Raw genomic sequence first — 18,435 nt, 5'->3', positions numbered from 1 at the left:
TAAGTGAGAGCATCACTTTGGAAGCTTGAGCACTTGATTTCTTTGTCAAGCCAGTTAATTTTGTGTCTATTACTCTTGGGGCTTTGCCCCTAGCTGGCTAGGCATTGCCCAAGAGCTTCCATCTTGTGGAAGAGCCTTGGGAAGTTTGTATAACCATTTGATTTCTTAGTGGAAAGCTCAAGTGACCTTTGTGGTCGCTTTGAGAGAGGCAAGGAGATGGAAAAACTCCGACCTTGGTGGTCACCTCAACAACGAGGACGTAGGAGCTCCTTAGTGGGGTTGCCAAACCTCAGGATAAATCCTTATGTCCCGTGTGCTTGTTGTTGTGATTGTTAGAAATTACTTGTATGTGTTTGTCTCTTTGGCTTCCAACTTTCCATTTTAGGGTTTGGATTCGATCTATGGTTTGGAGGCATTACGGCGTCAAGGGAGTGACCCAACATCTTCACCAAACCACTAGGAAGTGAGGTTGTAAGATTATTTATCCGTAAAGTTAAATTTGACACTGTTTTTGTAGTTCACGTAGGCGCCGGAACTGCTGACGTTTGCGCCAGAACTTCTGACAACATTGGGAGTTCCGACCCAAATGCCGAGACTTTCGACAGTGACTGATAGATTTGAACTTAGCATTTGCAGTAAATTTTTAGATATGCCTATTCACCCCCCCCCCCCCTCTAGGTATTGTTAGATCCTTTCAATGGCATAGAAAATTTTGATTGTGAGCTCTACATTCCTGATGTGGAGAAGCTTCAAATGGATGGTGACACAATACTTCTTCCTGAGCATGTTATCAAGAAGTTGGACGAGATCTACAATACGAAGAAGTTGGAAGATGCAAAGATGAAGCAAGATGCAAAGAAAGAACATTAAGGTACATGTCTCATTCAGTCGACCTAACAGTCATGCAAAAATTAATTTGCTAGTAATATTCTTACTTCGGCTAGCATGCTGCAAAGACTAACATGCTTGCATCTTCTAATATTCTTCTTCTAATTTGCTGCAGGAAGGCTAGCAATTGCTTCGGCTAGAAGGAAGATTCACAAGAGATTTGCAATGGCAACCGATCTTCTTTCTCTAGTTTTTCTTTTTGCATGCGAGGAATCTTGAACTTGTTGCGCCCTTTAACTTTCATGGCTTCCCTCAAAACACTCTGAAGTGTTATAAAATTCATGTTTGCTTTCCATGGAGAGTACTCTAAGAATGCCTACAAAACATGTGTTCAAAAATTCAATCAATGAGGATATTAGTTGTTCAAGAAACAATGGAACAAGTGAACAATTGATCAATTTACCTGTTGGACTACTAAAACAGATCTTTTATTGTTTTTGCATCCTTCTTGTATTGAATAGCTTGAATAGCTTAAAACCCCAAGTCTAAAATGTTAAAATTCGGATAATTGGGTGGTTGACAAATGAGGCAAATGTCAAACCCTTCTTGCTTAGCAGCCTCACAAAAAATAGGATCATCCACTTTTAAATGGGAAGGTGCATTATCTTGTTGTATGAAAATTATCTTGTTCACATCTTCTCTTGGTCATTTGGCTCGAATGGCAAGCAGCACACTGTTTACCATGAAATCTCTAATCACCTCTCTTGTGATTGAAGAAATTGACTTGATTACTTGTTCTCCACAAAGACGATTGTGACTTCTTCTAATAGCATGTTCATAAGTGACAAGTTGAAAACAACCTATTTTTCATGAAAAACACATTCTCCATTCCTAAACCTTGGCCGAGCACAAACACACAAGAACATGAGCCTAGGGATGTAATTCTTGTTTTTACAAGTGCGATGTGGTTCATCTTCCTCGGGTAGCAAGTAATATTTTTTAGATTTTTGAGAGAGGTAGAACCATTTTTCATCAATGAACACAAAATCAAAAAAATGCTTAAATCTTGGATCACCAAGCAAACCCTACTCAATCATGTCAACACACCACTTCAACCTAGTCTTCTTGTTAGCATCTGTGAGGTATGGTTGATGCTACTAGAGTGACGCTTAAGCAAACCTTTTTTCAAATACCTTTGTATCCTAGCTTTGCTCATACCAAGTTTACTAGACACATCTTCTATGGTCATTCTTTGTTTGAGAGGAATGTTGTGCAATTGTTCCAAATCAAGAGGGACTGCCTTGCGGCCATATCTACCCTTCTTTTTACTTGCAACCACAACATGAACGTTATGAGCAAGTTGGTGTTTACCTCGCTTCCATAAGCGCTGAACTGACCGAATGTGCACTCCAAATTGATCAGCAACAATTCTTGTATCCTTCTTGCGTAGTGTCCCATTCTTGCTTCTAGCCAACAATGCTTGGTACACTTGTCTTGTGACTTCTTCTGTCATGTCCTTCCTTCTATGGTGTACTTCAACGGGAACCTCAACATCTTGTTCTATTAAAAGAAAAAAGAACATTCTTCTTGTTAGCCACGGATTACATAAAAAATAATCAAAAAAGGAAAGAACAAACTAAAAAAATTACCAGCGAGGTTTTGTATGTAATCAAAGTCAACCGCACCATATTCATCTAATGGCAAGTTCAAATCAAATCCTGTCCAAAAATGAAACAAAAAATCAGAAAAGATGGCACTTGAGGGAAACAACAAACTCAAACAAGAGATGTGATTACCATTGTCGTTGCCGGACTCCAATATTGGCTCGTTGAGATCGAAGGCAAGATTACCATTGTCATCTTCTTCTAAGCGAACGTTCAGATAAAAGGCAGCAACTCTAGGATCAGCCATTGCATGCGGTAGTGAAGAGAAGAGAGGGAAAGTGAGGAGATGAAGCACGGTAATGGAAAAGAGAAGAGGCCGGGGGAAAGACTTCGTTAAAATAGGCACAGTGGAACACAAACGTCGGAGCTATCGAGCGCAAAAATTAGAATCCCGTGGTGCCACCGCAAAAATCGTTTGCATGTGAAAAACCAATGAAAACATGGTGCCCAACACGCCCAGAAACACGCCCAAACGCGAGCACAAACGCGCTCAAGCAGAATCAAATCCACGCGCAGCAGAATCAAATCCACGCGCCATGCAGCCACAGCGCACGCGATACGCAGGGCCAAACAGTGCCATGCAAAATCAAGCCAGTAACAAAAAAATGTCGCCCGCCCGGTATCGAATTCGGGTCCTCAGGGCCAACGCCTCGCTGCACTAGCCGTCTGAACTATGGTTGTTTCTCGTATGAAATGCACCCGCAACCGTTTTTTAATAGGGGCAGACAGAGAAAAATACCACCTAATTAATCACTCTTTGGTAAGCACAATCATGTCCTAAACGACTTCCTTTACGAGTACGGAGGGAGTACTCCATATGTGTTAAACCATGTGTGCCCAATTAAGTCAACTCTAGCTCTCACTATTTGTTGGGATAGTTACGGTAATGTGTATGGGTGTCTGGTCCATTAGTACAGATACTACCTTTTTTTAGTGTATGGTGTAGTTACTCTACCGTTTTTTAGCGTAGTCACTCTACCTTTTTTGAAAGGTAATTACTGTACCTTAGTCTAACCAGTGCATTAGGAATTTGGATTAGTTGATTCAATGCCAACGAAGTCTCTTTAGCAGATTAATCTTACTTGCTCCTTGTATAAGGCATGTTATTGATTTCGTTCTTTGCATTAATACATGATGTTTTGGGCTGTTGTACACCTGGTTAACTTAATTAACCAAACCTCATTTGTATGGCCGCGGTGATTAAAGGCATGCATGCATACTTGAGTGAGAGTGTGCATATGCATGCCGTCGCATGTGCATGTGCATGTGCATGCCTGCCTGCTGGAAACAGATGCTCATTATTGCAGTGAAGTGAGTACTCCCTCCTCGGTACTCAAAAATCGTTTTGGACAAGGCGGATCTGGTAATATATGCTTTGTTCGCTTGGCTCAAAAGTCATGGCTGAAAGTACTGTTGGCTATTTTTTTTTTGAGAAAAATACTATTTGTTGGTTGTAAAAAGTACGGCTTAAGCCATGGCTGAAAGTACTGTTGGCTGATTTTTTGTGAGAGAAAAATAATGTGCGTTGGCTGAAAAAGTACGGCTTATAAGTCAAACGAACAGTGCGATAAATCATAAATAACTTTTAAGTTGTTGAGTTTAGAAATGTGAAAGCCATATAAATAGATTTGTCTTGAAAAATAATTTTATAAAAATATACATATATTGTTTTTTGATAAATATTTTTATAAAAACAAGGAGTTAAAGTAATACTTTGGAGACCATATCGTTGTTCAAAATGACTTTATTTTTTTTTTTTTAGTATGGAGGGAGTAGTTGAGACCGCTGGCATTAATGAGCTTCTTGCACCCATCAATTAAAATAGATAGATAATTTTTTACCCATACAATAATGATAAGAGGGACTGATTTGTTCGTAGTAAAAATAAAACTAATTAAATAAAATATGTAAGTACGTCACTCGTGACGAAGCGTGGGCACACGTGGCCAGTAAACCTATTAAAGTATTCCACGTTCTGCAGCCCATTTCGCCACGTGCATTGGTGCCGCCCGGGAGGTCCCAGGTGACCGTGAAGGCGCCCGGGATCACGAATCCATAACGCGCCACCAGCCCACCACCGGCTGGCCACACTTCGCTACCGGATCACCGCCGGAAATGGCACACGTTTCTCACCCTGACGCGCTCAGCCTTCTTCACCCCTCCTCCCAAGTCCCAACCCTTTTAAAACGCACACCCAAGGCTCAGTACTGAGCACTGACGCGCTTATAATCACATCAGCTGGCCGGCGCCACTCTACACGGCACTCGCTGTGTGTACTTGTAGCACCGCACCAGTCTTCGGCGCCGGTCCGCGAGCAGATCAAGAAATGGCCACGGCGACTTACCTCTCCTCCATCTTGGCGCCGCCGTCGTCGCGCGGCCGCCTGCGGCGTCAGACGACCAGGGCGACCGCGTCGGCGACGGACCGTCCGCGCGAGGTGGTGTCCCCGAAGCGCCGGCTCCCGCTGCGGAAGGTGCCGGGCGACTACGGCCCGCCGGTGCTGGGCGCGATCCGCGACCGGTTCGAGTACTTCTACGGGCCCGGCGGCCGGGACGGGTTCTTCACCTCCCGCGTGCGCGCGCACGGCTCCACCGTGGTGCGGCTCAACATGCCGCCGGGCCCCTTCGTGGCGCGCGACCCGCGCGTGGTGGCACTCCTCGACGCCGCCTCCTTCCCGGTGCTCTTTGACACCTCACTCGTCGACAAGACGGACCTCTTCACGGGCACCTTCATGCCCTCCACCGACCTCACCGGCGGCTACCGCGTGCTCTCGTACCTCGACCCCAGCGAGCCCAACCACGGGCCGCTCAAGACGCTCCTCTTCTACCTCCTGTCGCACCGTCGGCAGCACGTGATCCCCAAGTTCCGCGAGGTGTACGGCGACCTCTTCGGGCACATGGAGAACGAGCTGGCCAGGGTCGGCAAGGCCGACTTCGGCCACTACAACGACCCCGCCGCCTTCTCCTTCCTCTGCCAGGCGCTGCTGGGGCGCGACCCCGCCGAGTCGGCGCTCCAGGGCGACGGGCCCAAGCTGATCACCAAGTGGGTGCTGTTCCAGCTCAGCCCGCTGCTCAGCCTGGGCCTGCCCAAGCACGTCGAGGACTCCCTGCTCCACTCGTTCCGCCTCCCGCCGGCGCTGGTCAAGAAGGACTACGACCGGCTGGCCGACTTCTTCCGCGACGCGGCCAGGGGCGTGGTCGACGAGGGCGAGCGCCTAGGCATTGCGCGGGAGGAGGCGGTGCACAACATCCTCTTCGCCATGTGCTTCAACTCCTTCGGCGGCATGAAGATCCTGTTCCCGTCGCTCGTCAAGTGGCTGGGCCGCGCCGGCGCGCGCACGCACGGGCGGCTGGCGACGGAGGTGCGCGACGCCGTGCGCGCGCACGGCGGCGAGGTGACCATGAAGGCGCTGGCGGAGATGCCGCTGGTGAAGTCGGCCGTGTACGAGGCGCTGCGGATCGAGCCCCCCGTGGCGATGCAGTACGGGCGCGCCAAGCGGGACATGGTGGTGGAGAGCCACGACTACGGCTTCGAGGTGCGCGAGGGGGAGATGCTCTTCGGCTACCAGCCCATGGCCACCAAGGACCCGCGCGTCTTCGCGCGCGCCGAGGAGTACGTGCCCGACAGGTTCCTCGGGGAGGATGGCGCGCAGCTGCTTCGCCACGTCGTCTGGTCCAACGGGCCCGAGACGGCGTCGCCCACGCTGCAGGACAAGCAGTGCGCCGGCAAGGACTTCGTCGTGCTCATCGCGCGCCTCCTCGTCGCCGAGCTCTTCCTCCGCTACGACTCCTTGGACGTCCAGGTCGGCGCCTCCGCGCTGGGGTCGTCGGTGACCATCACCTCGCTCAAGAAAGCCACCTTCTGAGCTCTGGATCTCTGATCGACCGCCCGTCAAAGTCGCTGGAGCCGGGCACGTGCACTTCTTTTTTCTTTACCGTAGGATGTACACTGCGTTGTCCTTGTCTGTCTACCCCACCCCAAATCCCTCTCGATACTTTTTTTCTAGCGCTGTGCTACTGTGTGATCGTCAGGTATAACAAAATGTCTACTCTAAGTAAAAATGAGAGACCATTTTCTCAGGGACCTCCGATGTCTGGAGATTTGACGTCAGAAAAATTGCTAGCGATCTGAGGGAGACATGAACCTACTGTTCATGTTGCTTATCCATGACGGATCCATCAATGTAAAATGGACTGAGATATAAAGTAGGTGTAGGTGGACAGTGATGCCGAAGTATAATGTTCATCGGCTGCTATTAATCAGGCGGATGGGCTTGCTAATTATTGGGAGTAGATTAACGCCAAACCTACCTACACTTCATTCTCTTGGGGTCCATGGAGTGGATTAGTTGTTGCGTTATCATTATTGCTTTAAGCCTTCTGTGACTGTTTATTGTATGGACAATGGCCACAAAAGCTGGTTTCTGAAAGCAGTCTGGCTGGGATCGTAAACCTTGCCACAAAAGCTGGTTTCTGAAAGCAGTCTGGCTGGGATCGTAAACCTTGCTACGGCTTGTTCGGAACTGCCATTGGCTGAAACGGGATGAACAGCTGAAAAGTGATCGAACTGACATTGGCTGAAAGGTTGATTTCATGCGATCACGAGCTTTTCTCGATAGGGCAGGGCAGCTTTGCCGACCGGCCATCCCTTGAAATAGGAGCAACCGACCGGCCACCCCTTGAAATAGGAGCAAGCAGCCATGTAACATGCCATGGAGAACTCCAGCTTCTGGTCACATACCATGTCATATGTACAGGGCTTAAAAGCGTAATGATTCCATACCAAACCTTCGGGGAGGCAGCTAAAATGAACAGGCAACCATGCATTGCTAACGGAATTGCCTCACCTAACAGTTCCACCTTTCAATGGCAACTTTTCATAAAGGGGTCCGCACTAGCAAAGATTCTTCCACCACATCCAGTCTGTTCGCTTGTTGGTTTCAATCAGGGCTTATTAGCCAGCCAACAGTGTTTTTCTCTCACAACAAACTAGCACCCGCCGGGCTTATCAGCCCAGAAACCAACCAGCAAACGGGCAGATCAAAATCAACCAAACCAGTAGGGCAAAACGACAGATGAGAAGCTTGGAATTCCAAGGTTAGAATAGAAATGGCACATGGTAAGCAACATGCGTAACCACCCTAGCAGGCCTGAATTGACAAAGATCTGACTCTTAGCAGCCACAGTATCAGTTACAAAAAAAATATTCCAATTCATGCATTCAAGGGTTTAAGTATCATGGTGCCTCGAGCAGCTCCACCCTTAAGTGTTAATTCATTACCAACTAACCACAAACGTCTGCAACTCACCTTCCTGGATACTTCTACACAAACGGCTGCAACTCACATTCCTGGATACTTCTGGTACACGGTCTAATCAATAATGTAAGAGTTCAACATCCTCGATTCAACTCAGCATTTTCCATGATGGCAACTTCACCTATAAAATTGAGAAAAAAACAACTACTTTATGAACCAACAGAACAGGTCACAAGAAAGTCGCGATTAAAGAAACAAAAAAAAATGTGGGATGTAACACCAAACTCTACTGACAGATAAAAGAACTCCAGCTGAAATCAGGGTCAACAGTCAGACAAACATTCAGCCTGTTAGCTGGTTGGTTTCTGAGCTGATAAGCTCGGCTAGTGCTGGTTTGTTGTGAGAGGAAAATACTGTTGGCTGGCTAATAAGCCCTGGCTGAAACCAACAAGCGAACAGGCTGATTAAAAAAAGGGCGTACCCAGTGCAGAGAGCTCCCGCTCTGTGCGGGGTCTGGGGAAGGGTGTCAGTGGCAAGTCTTACCCTCGCCTGTGCAATGCGAGGAGACCGCGACTCGAACCCGGGACCTTCCGGTCACAGGCGGTAAGACTCTACCGCTTGCACCAGGCTGATTAGGTCAATAAAAATAACATGTGGCAGGCAATACCAAATTCTACTGACAGTAAACAAGTTATAGCTGAAATCATGGTCAATTGTTGTCAAGACTTGTATTGGAATTTTTCAAAACTAGGACATCTATAATGGAATGATGAATCTAATTAACCACTCCAGTGTTTGAAATTTTTGTCAAGACTTGTACTGGGATGCTGATCCAACTGTTGTTTTCTTTAAGATTAAATCATGGGCCACAAGGAATGATGTGCTATTGGACCACTCCACTTGACTACTTGCCTTATTCATTATGGTAACATGTCACCATAGTATCATAACAGACATTGCCTTGAAACCCATTAACAAATTGACAATTGATTGATGGCTACTGCTAATGTGAATGAAGTTGGTTAGGATTATCAAATTTACGGAGTCCAATAGTCATCGGTAGCTGTTAATCTTCCACAAATATAATTGTTCAGAACCAGGATAATTTAGAAATTTGTGAAAACAACCATTTTGTGCTAACACTATTCTATTAACTGAAACTGCAAGCTTCCAGGAAAGGATAGCTGCTAAATTCAGACAGAGGACTTGTAAACAAAAGATAACTTCCATAATAGGAGTATTATCTTTAAAAAGAAGGCTCATTTTGGTATCTAGTTATCGATAACAATGTTGTAAAAGAGTGTTTCAGACATGCAGAATATGTTTTGGTAAATCCCATGATGTAGAACATGTAAGCTCATTTTCTTTTGCAAATGCTATTTCTATCCAAAATCATTGAATGCAAGTGAATCGTTTGAATTTGTAGCCAATGACAACACAGATACACATTACAAAATATAGAGCTCCCTTTCCAATAACAAAATTGACTTACCACTTACCAGATCATAATTCAACACTAAAAGATGGACATATCAGGTGGTGGTCCATAAACTGATTTCCATGACAAGGGAATGATCCACCCATTTGACCCATTTCCTGTATGCACACAGAAAGATTCATTAAGAAGGCTACCCAAACATTTCTTATGATGACAGGATGCCTAGAAACAGCATTTCCAAAATAATAGAAACTAAGGGGGCCAATTTAAAGGCGTAAAGCACTTAAGCATGGTACTTTAATAGTCTGATAATAGATGAATAGATCGAAATACACTTTTCAGAATAAGTGTTAAGGCGATTAGAAACGTACCATGGAATTTCTCAGGGTCATGACCTAGAAGTTTGCATACTGCCTCAGCTAACTGGAAAGATTCTGGCATGTTGTCGCCTTCTGAGCAGTAGCACAGTACACAAGAAACTTTCAAGCCTTTAGCCTATCACAAATAAAGAGATATTATAACATTGACTCAACTTTCGAAGTGATAAAATCATTTTAAGCTGAAACAAAATCAGACACCTTGCAGGCAGAGAATAGTGCTGCAAATGGCAAGCTCACATAGTAATCATTTATTGTCATCTCATCAGTATCATCATCCATATCTTCTGAAAGACCACCACCCTCAACTAGGCTCGCAAGATAACTCCAACGTTTCTGAGATGTATTGTAATCCTCAAGCTTCTTCCACCCCAATTTCTCATATTCTGGATCAGAACCATCTTCGTTGCAACTTGAAAGGTAATACACCTGCATGTCACTACAATATAAAACATTGTTAACTAATGATATAAACATTGACAGAGAATCAATCCTATAATAGAACTGCTGCAGTTAGACATTTTAGTTACCTGGATGCATCAATTACCCTCCTCTTTCCAGAATCTAAACTTGAAATAATGACAATATGGTTCTTCCCAATGCTGCTTATGAAATCAGCAACATTTTTTGCAAATGAAACCATCATCCCCTATATTAGCAACGGAAAATTGATATAGTCATGAAATAGTCAGGAATTGTATGCACTGAGACCACAAGACTAAACTAAAGGTACTAAAAATTAACCATGTACTTTGATTGGGAGTGCAATAACTATGTTGCTTTCTTTGACAAAATCATGTTAAATCAAAGAATATAGATCTCCAAAAGAAATCAGTTATGACCTATAAGTTTGCAAGTTGTGTGGTGTGAAGTTAACAACAAAAAGCAAATTAATGTCTTCATGTAATTTAAGAAAGCAAGACGGAATATAATTATCAGATACAGTGGCGCACTGGCACTAATGTTGCGTCTATTTTCCTCGTCCCAACCAAAAGGTATTTCACAAGAATGAAGTAAACAGGGTCCAATTACCACTGCACAACCAAAGGCTGAGATCAACTTACTGTAATAACTGGAGACCTTTGCTGAATGAAAGCCAGCCTATGAGATGTAGATTCATAACCTGCCAAGAGGAAGAGAGAAAGGTGGTCAGTCTAAATTGTGTATCAACATTACACACACTGATTCAATGTGTGTTTATAACTTAAGGTGTACGCAGATTAAATGAAAAATACAAAGGGCCATTGTACTCCATCTGGAACTTAGTAGGTTACTCCATCAGACAACTTGTGCGCACAGCAGAATTGCTTGCAGCGCCAGCAGAGCGCTAACACATTTCATCGAACAGTTGGTGCTCAGGGAATAAAGAGACAAGCAGAAGGAACGGCAGCAGCAAAACTGAAACAGTACATCAAACAGGAGGTATGAATAGCACAGAGTGACAACAGGGATCGAGTACCCAACCTTCGAGAGCGAGTGCGAGGTCGCCGACGGCGTCAGGGCCGAAGGCGTCGTTGCCGGCGCAGGGCAGCACGGAGGGCTCGTCGAGGTAGGCCACCCGCCTCGCCCTCGCCGAGGATATCAGAAGGTCGACGGCGAGCTGCCCCACGTTGCCAATCGACAGCGCTGGCTGCGGCCGGGTGATTGGAAGACCAAACGTAATCGCAGGGCATCAGTTAAAACTACTAAAAACCCGATTCCAGCAATAATCAGTGGGAGCTCGCAGCGTTAGGGTTTCAAACCATGATGAGCGTGGGGCAGGAAGGCGAAAACGATTCAGTCTCGACCAAGGCGAACTCCATTCCGGCGGGCGGGCGGCGGTGCAGGGATCTCAGGCTCGGCGGCTGTCGGATTAAAGCTCTCTCTGCCTAGATCGAGAAGTTGAACAAGACGACACTGAGCAATAGTATAGACTAGAGGTTGGACCGTGGATTCGAGCTGAAAGCGAATTTGGGCCCGACTGAGCCTGGCAAATTTGAGCCCATCTTTTTGAAACCACGAAAAAATCCACCTAGTTCGACGTTTTACTGTTCTAGCCCTGCGCAGTAAAATCGATGCCGTTTTTCAGGGCATCTCCGACTTTGTAAAAAATAAATAGTTTCTTACAATGTTTACCTTGGATTGGTGCATCAAGCAACCCCATCGTTTATCAACATACCTGATACAGAAGTAAAACATCGCCGGGGACTTAGGGCACCCTGGCATCACCCGGTAATCATTCGCCTTTTTCGCTTGGCTTATAAGCCGTACTTTTTCAGTCAATGAACAGTATTTTTCTCTCACAACAAATCAATCAACGATACTTTCAGCCATGGCTTATCAGCTAAGCGAACAGGGCAATTATCGATAACGAAAACAACGACGATGTCCCAAGTCACAACCTCCAAAGCTCTACTCGCCAAACAGATGCTCTCTTATATCCTTATACCCTAACAATATCCAGAACCAAAGCCCATATGTTTCTCTGACTATAACGATGACGATATTTGGACTGAGGGAGTATTACCCAAAGAAAAGCTTGAACCAACTATAATCAATATTTTTCCATTTCACCAATGCCAATTAGCTGGTTCGTAAACATATGAGAAATTAATCTAGTACAAAAACAATATTTTTCATTGCCATACCAATTCTAGTTATAAGAATATGTAACATATCACCTAAAGAGTAAAGACTATCTATAATGTAAGACTAAGGAATATATTTATTTGATGGTCTATCTACATGCTTGTCTTTTACTTTTTCATTAAAGTTTACACTGCCTATAACGGGTGATACTTGTCTCATTTTTCGTTATAGTCTAGCTCGTCAATAAGAGGGTTTTGAACATTTTCCAAATCCACTCTCAATCATGATTTTTTGTCAAGATTGAAAAAACTGCTCTCCAACAATTCCCAATCTCAAATGCCAATCTTTTTCGCACTTGAGAAAATCGACTCAATTGCATGGAAATATACACGCGTATATGATTGACCAATACGGAGATGGAACAAGGTCAATGCAAATGTACCAGAGAGAAAGAAAGTATAAAAGCGGTTATGGTGATTTCGAAATAGTCGAAGATTCCTGATGCAAATTACCTCCTATACTTTACGAGCGAGATTTTAGAAATTGTTAGAGGAATCCAACAAATGTGCTTCTAACTTTTTTTAGCCACTCGAAGAACTCATTAATTCACCAATTGAATTTTTTTGGAGACTATTGGAGATGCTCTAAAAGGATGATAACAGGGTAAAGTACATTTTCAACCTTCAAGTTACAAGTCAATCTAACTTTCAACCATGAACTACAAGATGGGGTAACAAACACTGTCGGTGCAGAAAGTGACCAACTAGTCAATATTTGTAGTTTTGCTGTACGTTGTGATCGGAGGTGGCCTAGCACTCAATGACACAGGATTTATACTGGTTCGGGCAACGTGCCCTACGTCCAGTCGCGGTCGATCGGTGACTTTATTCCAGAGCCCAAGTGCTCGAAGTTTGCAGTGGGGTTACAAACGAGAGGAAGAAAGATGGGGTGTACAAGAGGTTCGGTCGGCTCCGACCAGAAGGGTCGAGAGTGACAGGAACTTCGGTATGAGCTAAGTGTTCAAGCGTGTGCTTGCGGTCGGAACCTGACGATTCTGTGGTTGTGAGCTATCGATCTAAGGAACTCTGGCCTACTAGAATCGGTCTTGGATCATTCAGTCTTCTTTGTTGGAGGAAGCGCGCCCCCTTTAATAGATGAAGGGGATGGCTTTACAGGTGAGAGGGAGAGAGTACGGACGTTTTTAAGCCTTGTTGCCTACGCTGATGAGGATTGGATAATGGTAGGCGGCCACAACACTGTTGATGTCACTATAGAATGTCAGATGCACACGGGAGGTCATGCTATCTTCTTCAGGAAGGGTCGACATCGGTACCTGCAAGAAACTGTTTGATGCCTAGAGGCATGTGAGGAGTCGTGCTATGTTCACCTGGTGCGGTAAATCCTAGTGCCCATACCGCTATCGATGTCCAGAGACATGCGGGGTGGTCTTACCGTATGGGAGTTTTAGCGGCCCCTACAATACTGTAGAGGGAGATGTCGACGCCTATAATACTGTTTGTGTTAGGTGTCTGCAGAGTACTGTTCTGTGCAGGGTATGGTCCCTGGTATAGTGGTTTTGACTTGTGAGCCTTGCCTTGCCTTTCTTCGCACGCCTTCTGGTTCCTACCGAACGGGCGTCTCCGATCGGACGGCTCCAGTCGGCTCTGAGTGCGCCGGTCAGAGAAGAGCGGTGAGCAGGGTTCTTACGAGCCCCGGTCAAAGCGACGTGGGGTCAGAGTCAAAAATAGGGCTCGGGGTAGGCCTTCCGATCGGAGAGGCCATCCGGAGATGACTGGAGTCTGAATCGAGCGCTCAGGTCGAAAAGGCGAGCCGAAGTAGCTGACGAGCGGGCGTTTGCTCTTCTTGGGCCTGGCCTTCCGGTCGGTTGCTGGACCACCCCTTTGTCCTATTGTTTTTAGACTCTTGGGCCGAGCCTTGGCGTAGAAGCCGGTCCCCGAGGAACCCCGGGTTTATGAACCCGACAGGAGCCCCCGAGCCCCCAGGTGATTCGGATAGAATCGTCCGGGGGATTTTTGTTTTGTCGATGGGTGCGCGCGAGCGCACCCGCGGGTGTAGCCCTTGAGCCCTCGGGCGGTTCAGGCAGAACCGTCTGGGGGTGTTGTTTTAGCATGCGTGTGTGCGTGTTTTTTGTCTGAGATGGGATTTTGTTAACCAAGGTATCGTTGTGCAGCCGAGGTGTTTTTCAATTTACTGATCCCAGCATCGATGCATGCCGTGGATCGGGCGAGGAAGTTAGTTTGGTAGTCAGAGAGCTCACTAATCCTGGCGTCGGTGTGCGCCGTGGTTTTAAAATGGTTAGTTCAGGGGACGGACGAGGCCGAGCCCGTGGGTCTTGGTGTCGTGGATCCTTGGCCTTGGCGCAGCCTGGGCAGCCAAGGTAGTTAGTTCAATTAGTTTTCACACGAGTTCAGAGTCGTGGTCCCTGGATTTTTGGAGCGCAGTCGGAAGTGAAACCGTTACGTGAGTTCGAAGTCGCGATCCCTGGATTTTTTTTCTTTTGGAGCACAGTCAAAAGCAAAGCTGTTACGCGAGTTCGGAGTCACGGTCCCTGGATTTTTTTTTTCTTTTGGAGCGTAGTCGGAAGCAAAGCTGTTACGTGAGTTTGGAGTCGCGGTCCCTGGATTTTTTTCTTTTGGAGCACAGTCGGAAGCGAAGCTATTATGCGAGTTCAAAGTCATGGTCCCAAGCCGTAGCCGGATGTCATAGATCCTGTCGACGCGAGTTTGGAGTCACGGTCCCAAGCCGTAGCCGGATGTCATAGATCCTATCGACACGAGTTCAGAGTCATAGTCCCAAGCTGTAGCCGGATGTCATAGATCCTGTCGACGTGAGTTCAGAGTCGTGGTCCCAAGCCGTAGCCGGATGTCATAGATCCTATCGACGCGAGTTCGAAGTCGCGGTCCCAAGGTTTTGGCTTGTGCCCCCAAGCCCTGTTAGGCCTTTATGGGGGTCGATGTGAGTTTGTGTGCGCTACCCCATCCAGTTCCTCACAACCGGAGGGGTTGAGTTTCGTCGCTTGTCCCGATCGCTCGGGCTCGACGACTAGCTCGGTGAGTTTGCTAACGGGTGTGATCGAGTGGAATCCGGGTCCATCATTCGTGATGGGGTCGGTATAGCCCTCTTGTGACATTTCACTACTCCTTTACCTACAACCCGATAGATGCCTAGGTCATTTCTGAGACCGACCCGGGTGGCCTAATAGCCTCCTCTCGATGGAGATTCTGTGGGCTTGGCGAGAGGTTCAGGATCGAACAAGAAGATTGAGATGACCCGGTTTGCTAGACCGGGCGAAGGCCGCATGGTGCTCATCTACGGTTTTCTTCCCTGGCTCTATTGTTTACTCATGTCGAATAAGGCAACCGCCACTTCGTGATGCAACACAGAGCGTTCTGGTGCATTTCGCTGCACGTGTGATGCTTAGTTCCGGAGCCCCCGGGCGATTTAGGACCTGAATCGTCCGGGAGGCATGAGCGTATGGAATGAGATGCGTGTATGGATGTATGAAATAATTTATAAGGAAATAGAGGGGTTCGGTACCACTCACCTTGATGGCTCAAGTGACGAGGTTCAGAGAACTTCAGTCAGAAATGTTCGACCAGGACCTGCACTTATCAATCGCGGGTGAGTCCTTATGTGAATAGTTTTTGTATTAATGAACACATGCTCATCCTTGAGGGCCTGAGTGATGGGGTTTTGGAAAGCTTCGGTCAGAAATGTCCAACCAGAACCTTGACGACCTGAGTGACGGGGTTCAGAGAGCTTCAGTCAGAAATGTCCGATCGGGACCCGTGCTCGTCGTTCGTGACAGAGTCGGCATGGCCTACATGGGGCGCCCCTTCGCTTCCTTACCTGTCATTCGGTGTCTATCCTTACCTACCATTTGGGTTCTTCTAGGTCTGGCCTAGGGAAGTGGGGAGCCGCCCACGTGTGGTGGCGCTTCGGTTCCTGTGCCCATCATGTGGTAGTGGTTGATCATGCGGTAGTGGTGGGCCATAGCCAGGCCACGTCCCTTCTAATCAGGAGTCGTTCCATCGGGCAGAGCATGTCTCATCGGTCAGGGCACGTCTTATTTGCATTAAATGGAAAAGAGAGAAATTCTTGCTCCATCGTTTTGGCTTCCCCGATCAGCACGTCCTTCCCTAATTGCTGGTCCCTTTTCCTTAAGTAGGAGAAGGGAGAGGGTTTTCGTTCTATTCCTTTGCATGTTCCTCATCTGCCGCCGCCTTCTCTCTTCCTTTTTTGCCGTGAGCGTTCCTGAGAGCCACGGAGGTTTCTAGGGAAGAAAGAGGAGAGAGCAAGGGAGAAGAGAGGAACTCACCGAAATGTCAGACTAGAGGTCATCCACCGTGAGGGCGTCGGTGCTGGAGGCTTTCATCACGAAGGGGTTTCTACCGTCATGGGAGGTGGCGCACTGGAGGGTCCCCGGGAGGGAGGAGTTCCTGAAACATTGTCCCAATGAGGTGGTTTCTTTCCTTACCTTCCATGAGCGCGGATTAGGATACCCCGCGCACTGGTTCCTGTGCGGGCTCCTCAACGAGTGGGGTCTAGAGCTGCAGCACCTCAATCCGACGGGGGTGCTGCACATTGCTGGTTTCATCACCATCTGCGAGGCTTTCCTCAGGATGGAGCCGCACGTGGATCTCTTCTGGCTTTTCTTCTCTGGGAGAGCTATGACGGCAGGGAATTCGACCGAGACCGCACCGGTGGGAGGGTTCGCCCTGCAAAAGAAGTCGAGCGTAGGAGGTGTGTATCCTACGTACTCCCCATGTGACTCCAATCGGGGATGGCATGGGGAGTGGTTTTACATCTAAAATCTGGCGGAGGCGTCGTTTCCAGCGTTCACCGGTGGGAGGCCGGTGAAGTAGAAAAGTTGGTCATGGGGTTGCGCCTGCATGGAGAGGCACAAGGTGGAGGTCATCAAGGAGGAGCTACAGAAGCTCGTAAGGCTTGGCCTTGATGGCGTGCGGGTGTTCCACACCCTCATCCACTGTCGGGTTGCGCCGTTGGCGGAGAGGATGTGGCCGATGTGGATGTACGGTGGCCGGTCAGACCTGGACCGTGTGTCATCGAAGGACCTGTCAGACAACGAGGTCTAGGGTTGTCTTGGTCGGGTGCTGTAGCTAAGGCCCAAGGATACGGTTGCGGGAAAACCTATACCGTTTAATGCCTTGGTCATGTCTAACCTGGTATAATCCTTTATTTTGTTCATGTTTCTTCCTCTGCTTTTGTTGTTTCTTAATCCCGGGCCATCTGTTCTGTAGGGGCTTGAAAGGTACAAGTCTCGGCCACACCTTCCTAAGGGACCAGAGGGCAGGGCCCGGCAGACCACCCAGAAGGAGGCGGCAGACGCCTAGAAGAATAAGAGAACCAGGGAGGTTCAGCGGAAGGAAGAGAAGAAGAAGGAGGTCACCCAGCGCGTGAGGGCCGGGGAACATAGGAGCGACATCGAGTTGGAACTCGCGTCGAATGATCCTATAGACTTGGATGACATGGTCTTCTCCGATGAGGAGGAGAGTCAGGAGGTCGCCGTGACCTCAGCGGAGCGTCGTGACCTTGCGGTGGTGTCCGCTAGCAAGGAGCAAGAGGTCATGCAGCGTGTAGAAGATCCTGCATCGAGGAAGCGCACAGCGAGTGCGGACATCGGCGGCGAATGGGCGGCGAAGCGAATACGGTCACCGCGCCCCTCGGTGGCATCACCGGTTCTGCCGTCGCCTGTGGCGGATGTGGTTGAGCGAGCTGGGTGGTCCGAGGAGTGGACTGGTACTTATGCATCGATGGGACCAGTGCCAATGCCTGGCTCGTAGCCGAAGGAGGCCCTGCCTGCCGTGGGTGCAGTCGAGCAGTCCGGGTGGTCTAAGGAGTAGACTGGTGCCCGGCCAGCATGCGACTTGCAGTTGGAGGATGCTCCACCTGTGACTCCGGTCGGAGAGTCCCAAGCTAGGGGTCGTAGTGACCCGCAGGCCGAGCAGGAGCCAGTCGGGATGACTCCGCCCCCGTCTGAAGTGAAGGGGCATGGGTCATAGTCTGGGAGCGGTACTCATGCTGTAGGTCCATCGACATCGGGCCCTACTTTCAGAGTTGTGTCACTCACCTTCCGGTATGTTTTTCTTTCTGTTGTTTTTCGATATTCCACTGGTTGAGCTTTTTCGAAGGGTGACTTACCCACACTTTCTGTTAGCGATCGGGGGATGCCGGGGTTGAGCGTCGCTTCGACCCCCATGCAGGAGACTTGGAGGCCTACCCTGCAGCGTTCTCTCTTGAGGGTGGTGCCCCCTAGGGCGG

The 18,435-nt window shown here is 47.8% G+C and overlaps 3 protein-coding genes across 4 annotated transcripts; 1 reads left to right on the top strand and 2 right to left on the bottom strand.

The window, feature by feature from the left end:
- Positions 1-987: 987 nt before the first annotated feature.
- LOC136470534 (uncharacterized) lies at positions 988-3,332 on the bottom strand. The gene is made up of 4 exons (XM_066468365.1): positions 2,625-3,332; positions 2,478-2,546; positions 2,200-2,388; positions 988-1,204 (listed from the first exon to the last, which is right to left on the bottom strand). Exons 1-4 carry the CDS (start codon positions 2,737-2,739, stop codon positions 1,122-1,124), a joined length of 456 nt encoding a protein of 151 aa, XP_066324462.1. The 5' UTR covers positions 2,740-3,332; the 3' UTR covers positions 988-1,121.
- Positions 3,333-4,610: 1,278 nt separating this feature from the next.
- LOC136476936 (allene oxide synthase 1, chloroplastic-like) lies at positions 4,611-6,886 on the top strand. Its single transcript, XM_066474921.1, has one exon. The coding sequence runs from the start codon at positions 4,819-4,821 to the stop codon at positions 6,355-6,357; it is 1,539 nt and encodes a 512-aa protein (XP_066331018.1). The 5' UTR covers positions 4,611-4,818; the 3' UTR covers positions 6,358-6,886.
- Positions 6,887-7,616: 730 nt separating this feature from the next.
- Positions 7,617-11,491, bottom strand: LOC136476920 (uncharacterized). 2 transcript variants are annotated; one of them, XM_066474912.1, is made up of 8 exons: positions 11,307-11,491; positions 11,029-11,194; positions 10,629-10,687; positions 10,095-10,213; positions 9,766-10,003; positions 9,559-9,682; positions 9,242-9,345; positions 7,617-7,930 (listed from the first exon to the last, which is right to left on the bottom strand). In XM_066474912.1, the coding sequence occupies exons 1-7, from the start codon at positions 11,364-11,366 to the stop codon at positions 9,266-9,268; spliced, it is 846 nt and encodes a 281-aa protein (XP_066331009.1). In that variant the 5' UTR covers positions 11,367-11,491; the 3' UTR covers positions 7,617-7,930; positions 9,242-9,265. The 2 variants fall into 2 exon arrangements, with proteins under 2 accessions (XP_066331009.1, XP_066331001.1); XM_066474904.1 differs by having other exon boundaries at positions 9,249-9,345; positions 11,307-11,489.
- Between the last annotated feature and the right edge of the window lie 6,944 nt (positions 11,492-18,435).

The sequence above is a fragment of the Miscanthus floridulus genome, chromosome 1 (genome assembly GCF_019320115.1).
Source record: "Miscanthus floridulus cultivar M001 chromosome 1, ASM1932011v1, whole genome shotgun sequence".
NCBI classification, from domain to species: Eukaryota; Viridiplantae; Streptophyta; class Magnoliopsida; order Poales; family Poaceae; genus Miscanthus; species Miscanthus floridulus.
The sequence above is the reverse complement of the archived record's forward strand: the minus strand, read 5'-3'. Positions and strand labels throughout refer to the sequence as shown.

Coding starts and splice junctions, on each gene's coding strand:
- LOC136476936 (XM_066474921.1), top strand. CDS start 4,819: ATGGCCACGGCGACTTACCTCTCCTCCATCTTGGCGCCGCCGTCGTCG.
- LOC136476920 (XM_066474912.1), bottom strand. CDS start 11,366: ATGGAGTTCGCCTTGGTCGAGACTGAATCGTTTTCGCCTTCCTGCCCC. Junction 11,195..11,306: donor CCTGCCCCACGCTCATCATG/GTTTGAAACCCT, acceptor ACCCGGCCGCAG/CCAGCGCTGTCGATTGGCAA. Junction 10,688..11,028: donor CCTCGCACTCGCTCTCGAAG/GTTGGGTACTCG, acceptor TCCTCTTGGCAG/GTTATGAATCTACATCTCAT.
- LOC136470534 (XM_066468365.1), bottom strand. CDS start 2,739: ATGGCTGATCCTAGAGTTGCTGCCTTTTATCTGAACGTTCGCTTAGAA. Junction 2,547..2,624: donor GGAGTCCGGCAACGACAATG/GTAATCACATCT, acceptor ATTTTTGGACAG/GATTTGATTTGAACTTGCCA. Junction 2,389..2,477: donor TTACATACAAAACCTCGCTG/GTAATTTTTTTA, acceptor TTCTTTTAATAG/AACAAGATGTTGAGGTTCCC.